This window comes from Porites lutea, chromosome 7 (genome assembly GCF_958299795.1).
Source record: "Porites lutea chromosome 7, jaPorLute2.1, whole genome shotgun sequence".
Taxonomy (NCBI): Eukaryota; Metazoa; Cnidaria; class Anthozoa; order Scleractinia; family Poritidae; genus Porites; species Porites lutea.
In genome coordinates, this window is record NC_133207.1 from 16,153,303 (window position 1) to 16,164,184 (window position 10,882).

Consider the following 10,882-nt stretch of genomic DNA (forward strand, 5'->3'; position numbering starts at 1 on the left):
TGACTCTACCACCGTTTCACTCCGTAAAGGATGACCGAATTGACAACATGTACTGTGAATTTTAACGATTTGTACTAAAGAGCAAGATAGGAAAGGTTTCCCACTGTCGTCCTGGAATTTTGTTTGACCATTTGATTTGTCTAAACATTAGTGTTCGCCACAAAGTCTCCCACAGTGCAGAAAAAGTGTCCAGCAGGATAGGGGAGGGGTCTCTGAAATTTTGTCTACCTATAATCCGGTCTGAAAACCAGTTACCGCCGGTCATAACCTGAAAAACCCGATTTCCCTTTCAGTGATATATCTCCTGGTGTAAACCAGATACCGGTCACAGCTTCGGTAGCTTGTGATAGAGAAGAGCTCCAAAAAGCTAGCGTCTCAGGCTATTAGTGGAGGAAATCACAGTTACTTGAAGGTAAAATTATTTAGGTCTTGGAAAGGTTAAACTTATTATAGGTTTTTATAATTATGGCAGGTTTTTTCGTTGTATGGGATGATCGTACGACACGATAGTCAGTTTCACTTTCATATCAGGGAGGTGGTTCCTTTGAATCGCTGACTAAAGCAGAGCACATTATAAAAAGAAGTAAAAAGTTCGGACTCAACGAGTCGATAATCGGACTAAATTTCTTTCCTACATTACTTTTGTAGTCCACTGGTGAATTTTCGAAAATTGAAGCGATGGTAACCTTTAAGAAATTTTTCGGTTTCTTATTTATCTCATAGTGATACTACTCTCTTTCCATGTCTTTCACCAGTTGATTAAGTGTACCAGATTGCCACTGGGTCTTTGTAACCCAACGAGAAGTTTCGAAGAAATGTTTGTTCGAAAAAGTTAAACCGTCTAATTAAATTTTGGTATTCTGCTTTGTCGAAGACTGAACTGCCACAATTTTAGTGACTATGAAGTCGCGAACGCGGACAAATATACGGGTGGGCTAGAATACTTCCAGATTATCATGCATGGTCAAATAAACATTGCAATATTTTCGAGATGATTTCCCCGTAAAAATCGGTCTCAGAGAATTCAAGTGACGTGGAATTAATGTCGACATTAATAGCAGGTTTAAGGCTAGTATGGGCATTCAATCGTATATTTCCGTGCAATTCCGGATCACCTGACAGGCAAAGGCAAATACGAACTTTAAATCGTGGTCATCGCCTCTTACCGAGAAATTCCGGATGACTTTACTCCAGTTTCACCCCTGGAAGTGTAACGGTCTTAATAGACCACTACGACAAAAGCACGCTTTTCCGAGGTTTTTATTCAGGTTCAGCGGTGAGACTTTATTTTTTGTTTATCATATCAAATGTAGTAAAAATGCAATTTTTGTTGAAAAATCACTTGGAAACTCACGGAAACTGAGTTTGTCAAGGGTGTTTTACTAAATTTCGCCTTTTTTTTTCATAAGTCGGCAAGATTAATCGATCCATGGAGTTGTTTATTTTTAACTTGAATAATACGTAAAATAATTGATATTGCGTTACATCGTCGAGGTGGTCCATTGCATGCCATTGAAAACGATTTGTAGTTGTGGGCTTTGAGAGGAAAGGCTCCCCCTTATTGTTCGAAAAACCGTTTTGTCTAATCCTTCAAGCAAGTGCACGGCACAAAAATCGGTCTCCTAGAATTTAAGTCAGCGATAGCTGTTACGAGAGATAGTTTGGAGGAATTAAAAAAACGTGGGTCAACATGTTGTAGAGCTGGAAATTGTTTTGTGGGCGGTTATGTTTTGTTTTCCTTCTTTTTTTTTTACTTGCCCTTGTAGTCTACTGAACAAATATTATCATTTTGTGCATGGTTTTGTCTTACGTCTTATTTCAGAAGAGTAAATAAATAACCTATTGTGCCACTGATATTAGTATGGTTGAGGTGTTTCCTTGTAGTCGATGTCTTATCAGGTTGATAACGTTTTTACAGACATAAGAATTCGAGGTTTTTGTGCTGCGCTTTTAAGGGCAGCCGCTGAAAAACCATATCACACATTCACAGAGCAACCAATACTTGGCTTACATGTTACATTTGCCAATCGGATTGCAAAAATGTTTTGTTTATCGCTCTGATGCAAGTGTGTTTAGGTTATCTAATATACAAACCTTTTAACGCATTTCTCGCACTCATAACATAATATTTATATTTCTCGTTATCATCTGAGTATTTTTGCGCGACTAGATGTTTTTCTTGTTTCATACGATGAATGCAATGATGATTATCTAAACTGCGTGTTTTTTTATCCCGATGAAATCCGCCGGTTACATTAAAAACACTGTGAAACGGAGGGAGAGGGAGACCACAAGGGAGGGAAAGGGAGTGAGCCTAGACATCACTGTTTTCACTTCAATTTGCTTATAATTTGTGGAGAATAAAACGGTCCACAAGTGTGTGGTAAACGGCTGCAATTTTTAGAGAGAGAAATTAGAAAAAAGGAGAAAGGAAGAAAGGAATGTCATTCTATGTTTAACGAAAACAACTGAAGCCATAAAAATAGAAATGCTCCCATTTGTGGACTCGTAGTGAAAAAGTGAAAGTGTTTGCATAAAAATAATCCATTCCTGGAGCATTAGTTAATTTTTAATGAACATACCATAATACAATTTTTTTGATATCTCGTATCCCTATATCATTTTCTTTCAGTGTCCGGTATCGCTTTAACGTAAAGGGGCATCAATCGTTCTAGAATCCTGTACCACTTAAATTGGTTTCCAAACAGTGTAAATGAAGCCTAGAGTGATTGCAGTTTTTCACATTGTACTTAATTTCATTAGCGTATGATAGTGTTGTGGCAAACGGCCCAGCAGAGGAACCATTCACTCCGGCGCCGCTAAGAGATTGTAGAAATCTGAAATACAGGAAGTTGCTATGTCCAAAGTGAGTCCGTACCCGGGGAACATGGTGTTGGCGCAGGTATTTGTTGGCAACGATTTATCCCTTGTTGTAGAGCTCAGATTGTGTCATCGAGAAGAAAGTTTCCCTGAATGAAGCCTTGATTTTGCTACCTGCGTGGTAAGAACGCGATTCAAAATTGACCCTGTCTGAGTTAAGGTGGTGGTTAACGTGAAAGTCGTTTTACCGCCACTTAAAATGGATTGAAAAGACGTTCTTGCTCGCGTTTCAAGCAATACAGAAGTCCTTTCCTCATCCCATAAATTGATGTTTCGGGGTGTTGTGTGAATTTTTGTATGATTTTTGGGGTTTTTTGGGAGGAAATAGTTTTTCTCAAAAAAGTAGTAAAATCTCGAGAAGTAAGATTGAGTTAAGATTTTATGCGTTTAACAGTTAGAATTTGAAGTTAAAATTTAGTATATGGACTGACCCAAACAGTCCCCTACCAACCTGGAGTGCTCTTGGGTAGGGGTCAACTATCTGTTAGTGTTTCAAAAATGATATTCTCTCCTTTAGGGACTGGTCAAAAAGTATAGGGGGGTGGGCCGGAGCATTTGGAAATGTGGTTGATAAAAAACACATGGCCCACCCCCTCCTTTCGGCACAAAAACAACTGACCCACCCCTAAAGCAAGGTTGGAAATTACATGACTCACCCCTAGTAATAAAACGGGGATTTTTGGTTTCCTCCTAATAATCCAATAAAACCTTGTTCTGTGCATGACAAAATTTCTTGCTACATTGCTACAACCAATATCAAAATCACAGACATCATACCTTTCATTGAAAAGACAAATGTAATAAAACCGACTATTTCTTGTTCTGATGGACGTTATGAGTCTAGACGCAAATATACCGCAAAACGAGGGTACTAAAATTATCTGTAAAGCATATGAAAATTTCTACAAAGACATTCTATTCTTACACATTACTCGCCGGAAATGCTTAGTGTTAATCCTTAAAGAAAATTCTTCCACTTCAATGGAAACCACTACCTACAAACCCTGGGAACTGCAATGGGCACAAGGACAGCAGTTTTCTTTGCCAACATTTTCATGGCATATATTGAAACAACAACTCTAAGCAAAATTGGAAATGCTACATAGACGATATTTTTCCGTATGGGACATATCAAAGTAAACCAGTCATCAAAGCCTTCATTGACCAAGCAAACTTACATCACCCAACTATTAAATTCACAGCCGAAACATCTGACACTGAGGCTGTGTTTTTAGACACGGTTGTATACAAAGGCACAAGATTCAAGGAAAACTCTATCCTTGATGCAAAAACATTTGAAACAAACGAAAACCTCCCTGCGCACACAAAAAAAGGATTTGTCAAAGGAGAAGCCTTGATAATCCTACGAAAAAACTCCTCAGAAACAACCTTTGAGGAAAATAATTCAAATTTCCAAAAACGCTTGATGGACAGAGGCTATACCCACAAACTTTGATAGAAAACCTACTATAAGAAATAAAATTCACATAAAGGGAGCCTAAACTCCTAAAACAAAACAACAAGGAGGAAAAAGAAATTTTGTCATTTGTGGCACAATACCAACCCTCAGTGTCTACTATAAAGGAAGCTTGAATGAAAAAGTGGAAACTAGTACAAGACCAACCATACCTTCGCCAAATTTTTAAAGAACCACCTATCATTTCCTTACAAGAAAGGAAAATCATTAAAGGACATGCTCCTTGGAGACAAAAAAAAGGTTAACAAAGGGTTTCACGCCGGTATAGATGGGTGGCGCGTCACCCCTTGCATTTTCTCACACAACGGGTTTGAGAGTATTTTAGCAATAATTCCAGCTGGCTGTGTTTTACATGTATGTAACAAGTTTGGTCAACTGTCTCGTTAGTATCAGTATAGTATGCCTATCTATGTAATAAAATAGGGTGACCCACCCCCCTAAGGGTAGCTGAAAATTGCACGACCCACCCCTTGCACAAGGCTCAAAACCTCATGACCCACCCCCTCTTTGCTCCGGCCCACCCCCCCCCCCCCCCCTACTTCTTTACCAGTCCCTAAGTACATTTACAGTCCTTTCTCTTCGCGCCGCAGGTGCACTGGGCGACTTTAGCGCCGACAAAACCATATTAAAACGTAACACTTGCGGCTCACATGCCCCACCCCACTCAGGCACGAAAATTGGTTAAATGCCCGGGATACTCCTCGGGGAAAGTTGATTGATCGGCGCACAAGTAATACCTTTCAGATTAGTGAGGGCTTGCCTACAGTTAGCTTGGCTTACACTGAAGCGGGGTGCCGGGTTCGCGCAGTGATGAGAGCACTCGCTTCCCACCAATTTTGCCCGGGATCCATTTCCAGTCTAGCGCCATATGTGGGTTGTCTTGAGTTTGTTTTTGCTTCTCTACTGTGCTCCGAGAGGTTTTTTTTCTAGGTACTCCGGGTTATGCCCTTTCCTCAAAATCCAATATTTCCAAATTCCAATTCGACCTGCATTCAAAAGACAAAGAACAAAAGCAAATAATTTGTTTTATGTCACCTGCTTTAGATAATTTAGGGATGTTGATTTTTTTTCAAGATTTCTCATATTCGATTGCTCGACAACATTGCTTTGGCGTTTGAGATTCATGATTCTTTTCTGTTTTCCATTCCATAGATAAATTTAACACTACCAGTGAGATTTTTGCATAAAGAAGTTTCCCAAGAATGGCCTTGGAAAGCCAAATAATTCCGGCCCTGGGTCGACCCTTTGACCTTGGCATGCTTTACGATCGCCGTTCAGAGAAGCTGATTCTTGGGAAAACATTGTGGTCTCCGGATCATCTGGGTCAGGCCGTTAAGACGATAACTAAACCATACACCAACTCAGAAGTCCTTGCTGAAGACACAATTGACGATAAAACAAGTGCTCTTAATATTGAAGCAAGCATTAAATTGAGCTTCCTTGGGGGCTTAGTTAATGTGCAAGGAGCAGCGAAATACTTAGATGACAGAAAGACATCGAGTCACCATTCTCGCGTTGTTCTGAAGTATGAGACGACAACTGAGTTGAAACAGCTGACCATGGAACATTTGGGACGGGGAAAGGTGCAGTATCCAGAAGTGTTTGACGAAGATATTGCCACTGATGTAGTGGTTGGAATCCTGTATGGAGCCAAAGCATTTTTGATCTTTGACCAGGAAGTTTCCAAAGATGAATCAGAGAAAGAGGTGCATGGAAATATGGAAGTACTGGTGAAAGCCTTACCTGGTATCTCTGTAGACGGAAGAGGCTCTGTCGACATAACTGAAGACCAGAAGAAGAAAACAGAGAAAATGCATTGCAAGATGTATGGAGATTTCAGAACAGAAGAAAGTCCAACTACTTACGAAGAAGCAGTGAGAGTCTACAAACAACTACCATCATTGATTGGGGACAAGGGTCAGAACGCAGTTGCTGTCCAAGTATATTTACGCCCGCTCAGTGAAATCGATAGCAAGGGGCAACGAATGGTTAGAGAAATCAGTGCCAATTATATAAGCAAGACATGTGAGATTCAAGAGCACATACAGTGTATCGAGTCTAAGTGCAGCGATTTAATTAGAGAGGATGTTTGTTCGTCATTCCCTCGAGTCAAGAAGCAATTATCAAGTTTCAAAAGCAATATCTCGCGCTACAAGATCTTTTTCCAGAAGAAGTTGTTGCCTTTACTTCCCAGCATCAGAGGAGGCGGAGCAGAAGAATCAGCACTTGGGGATATCTTTGAAGAAAAAGAGCGTTCCCCATTCGCACAAACTCGCATTGATGCTTGGATCGTGGAGAAAGAGAAAGAGATGAAGAGATTGCAAGGTATGATCAGTTTCTTGGGAGACACTCCTTTCGTTAGCCCTGAAGATGTAGAAAATGAAGCGTTCGACCCGAGCAATGAGCATGTTGTGTGCTGTACATTTAAGATTGGAGAGGAGGACGATCCCCAGATTTTGAGTATGGATGGGTACCTTACAGGAAAAGTTCTGCCAGAGTTGGAGAGAAAGGCATCATCAGGTACTGATGACAAAGATGTCTATAAAAGAATCCGCCAGACACTGAAACAGTTCTCAGAACTGAAATCTGCAAATGAAGACCAAAAAGAAGTGAAGTTTTTCGCCACAGAGGAGTGTCTGTCTGACAATTTCAGTGGAAACCCCGGAGCCTTCATCTATCTGTACGAGGAGGGCGAACTAGAAAATGATGATTTTAAGCTATCACCAAAGCCAGAAAACCTAGAAGCAGAGAGCGTGCGATACGATTCAATCGAGCTTTGGTGGAATGATCCGCACTGGAGCGAGAACAAAATTGAAAAGTACAAGGTTCAGTGCAAAAAAAATGAAGCCAACTCCGACTGGATCACTCAGTACACACCGTGTGGAAAGGAAGCTAAGAAAACTGCTACCATATCGGGACTTCAACCAGCTACCAGCTATCTAGTGCGGGTATGCGCTGTGAGGCAGATTGTGGTTAGCCAGTACAGTAATACTTTGTCGGTAACTACCAAACCAACAAGTCCGCCTGGTAAGCCAACCTTTGCAGCTGCAACGACTGAAACCATAACCATTGCATTCACCAAACCCAAAAGTATTGGACAGGGAGTTAATATTGAAAAGTACAAGATTAAATGGATCTTCAATTCCCAACAGATGGAACAATTCCTGCGCTACACAGAAGATGCGTCGCTGACTTGTACAATCGAGGGTCTTCAAGTAGGAGTACCCTACAATTTCAGCGTTACCGCGATTTGTGGTAGTGAAGGAGACAGCAACCCCAGTGACCTTAGTAATCCACTACAAACAATGCTACCTCCGACAATATTTGATACGAGCAGGATCCTTGCCCGCTGCAGCCTTGTTCAACCACCAGAAGATGGAAAGCCAGCGGTGTACACTCTTCCTCTATCTCTCGCATACGAAGACAGCCGCAGTCAATTGCGAAAGTTTGTTATCGATCTTCGAGAGAAAGGGATGCAGTTACAGGATGAAATTAAGTCCGTTCCTGAGAAAGTGATGATGGTTGTTGGGTCAACAGGTTCTGGCAAGACCACCCTGGTGAATGCTATGATCAACCACGTCCTTGGAGTACAGTGGGAGGATGACTTTCGTCTCAAGATGATCCACGAGCTGTCTAGCAACCAAGGGGCAGAAACAATCGGAAATCAAGCACACAGTCAAACACAGTTCGTATCTTGTTACACTCTACCGTGCATGGAAGGATTCAAAATACCTTACACTCTCACTATCGTAGACACTCCGGGCTTTGGAGATACAAGAGGAATTGAGCACGACAAAGTGATCACCGAACAGATCCGTAGATTCTTCAACACAAAGGGCTCGGCAGGCATTGATCATGTTGATGCCATCTGCTTCATGGCTCAGGCTGGTAATCCGAGGCTCACTCCAACGCAGCAGTATGTTTTTGACAGAATCCTGGCCATGTTCGGAAAAGATATCAAGAAGAATATCTTAGTGCTCTTTACCTTTGCTGATGGTCAAATGCCTCAAGCCCTGTCAGCAATGCTGGCAGCCGGAATCCTGGAGAATGAAAGTAACTTCTTCAAGTTTAACAACAGCGCCCTGTTTGTCGCTAACTCTGGTGAAGAAGACGAAGACAACTTCGATAGAATGTTTTGGAGAATGGGAATCCGGAGTTTTGAGAAGTTTTTTCGTGAATTGGCCAAGTTGGAATCAAAAAGTCTTGTCCTTACCAAGCAGGTGTTGGATGAAAGAGCTCAGCTGGAAGTTCGACTCAGTGGTTTAAAGGAGAAGATTGAGCTTGGAGTAAACACACTGAGCGAACTGCAACAGTTAAAGAGAGTGTGCAATCAACATGCAGCCGACATAAATGCCAACAAGAACTTCAAGTTCACTGTTCAACAACAAAAACGCGTCCAAGTAAAGCTGGAAACTGGTACGTTTACTACAAACTGCTTGGTTTGCAACCACACTTGCCATTTTCCTTGTGGAATTCCAAGAAATGAGAATAAGAGTGGATGCGCTGCAATGTCGAATGGGAGTTGCCGGGAATGTCCAAACAAGTGTCACTGGTCAAAACACGTAAATGACGTATATCGCTATGAAACCCAGTTGGAAACCGTGGAAAAGGAATATGACGAAATCAAAGAAAGGTTCAAAACAGCGGTTAAAGGACAGACCCAGGTAGAGGCTGTGATCAAGCAAGTAGAGGAGGATTTTAATAACACCAATCTCATTGTATTGCACTTCGTCGCCGAAATGCAACGTGGTTTAAAGAAGTTGTCAGAAATTGCCCTTAAAAAGGATCCACTACAACAAGTGGACTACTTGCATTTGCTAATAGAATCTGAGAAATCACAAGCAAGACCTGGTTGGGAAGATCGCGTAAAATCTTTGCAGAAAACATTGGATGCAGCAGTCGAAATCAATCGTCTTGGAAAGCCTGGGTTCGATCCGTGGGAAAATTATCGAGAGAACGAGGAGACTCGTCAGTTCCTTCAGAAGCAAAGTGAAGAGGCTCAAGAATCTTTCATGGATAAAGCAAGAAAGTTTGGAAGTAAAGCAAAGAAAGTCGTCTTTGGCTAAGAAAAAGAACGAGTTGGAACAACTTAAGCAAGGATTAGTGCGTTATGCTTCAAAAAAAAAAAAAAAATAACTGGGCGGCCAGTAAAGTTTGCTGAGTGAAATACGGATTTGTAGAATTGGAGCATTAAACTATTTACTTGATTACCGACATTGAGGAGGGCTAGGGTGACATTTAAAAAAGAACAACAGCGGGAAATTCAGCGAGGAACTTACAGTGTTTAAAGCTTAGTGAAAGTCTTTTATGTTACAGGGGAGTTTTAATATTTTTGCCCAATTTGGGGAATATATAATCATCGTGTGTTATTCTGAGATCTTTTCTTTAGGTTATTAAATTTTTTCGGATGCTTTGCGTGGTCTGCGGGATATTAGATAAGTAATATATCATTCAAGAAGAGTTTCTTTGATTAATCTTTTTGTACGGCCACACCGGGAGAATATATATACGGTGTTAGTTTTCATCACGATAGCGATTCAAATCTCCATTTCGCTGATTATCGATAGTAGAGAATTTAATCAATGAAAACGGCAGTTGTAGCGAGAACGTCATCTTAAAATCTTATTAGTAGTAATGATCTCTTCGCGAGTATTTCAACCTTTCAAATAATTCAAAGCAGTGCAGCTTGCCCAAGAATGAAATTCGAATTGACGGCACTTGCTTGGCGGGAGAAAACCTCGTGTACTAAGGTTCGTCACAAAACGTTAAATTTGGCCTTTTCACGTTGTCGTTTTGCAGGAAAAAACAAGATGTACTAACATGCAAAACGCACGTGCAGAGCGTACAAAGCTGTTGTTTTGGTCATTATATATGCAAATTTATATATATGCTTACGACTATGCCTACATCGTGCTGTAGGCATTCTAGAAAATTTTTGTTGAAAAATATCATCACTTATTTAACCGTAGCATCCCGCCAGACGCAGCACTTGCCACACCCAGTATGTATTGTTTTAAAATTTTCATATATCTGTGATTGTAACCGTTTTTCTGGCAGTTGCCTGATGATTGCTTCCGATGAAGCATGAAACTCTGTTGGCACACATTTTAGGAAATATTTAATGAACATTTGGTGTGTGAATTTATTGCGTGTTATTCGGAATTTTCAATTGCGTGAACCTTTTTGGAGTGAAATGTGAATTTTGAATTGTGTGAACCGTTTAGAGTGAAAGCGTGAATTACATTTACAATATTTACTGGAGAGTTAGGTTGATAACGCCTTAAAAAACGTGATCTGTTCTCGAAGACCTTTTAGACACATGCGATTGTCAGATTGTCACTAAGCAACACTCAATAAACCAAAATGTTTTCTAGGAATAAGCCCTTACGAAAAAGTTCTCACAAGAAACTTGTAATGTGCTAAGATCCGTCCTTTTGTTAACGTTGCGTTGACTTTGGTTAACTTGGTCAACTTAATTACTTTTGCCTCGTAGTTATAAATGACTTTTGTTCTAGTCAGTCGTCC

The 10,882-nt window shown here is 40.7% G+C and overlaps 1 protein-coding gene across 1 annotated transcript; it reads left to right on the top strand.

Moving 5' to 3' along the window:
• The first annotated feature begins 5,393 nt into the window (after window positions 1–5,393).
• Window positions 5,394–9,423, top strand: LOC140944508 (uncharacterized). Its single transcript, XM_073393634.1, has one exon. The coding sequence runs from the start codon at window positions 5,560–5,562 to the stop codon at window positions 9,421–9,423; it is 3,864 nt and encodes a 1,287-aa protein (XP_073249735.1). The 5' UTR covers window positions 5,394–5,559.
• Window positions 9,424–10,882: the final 1,459 nt, after the last annotated feature.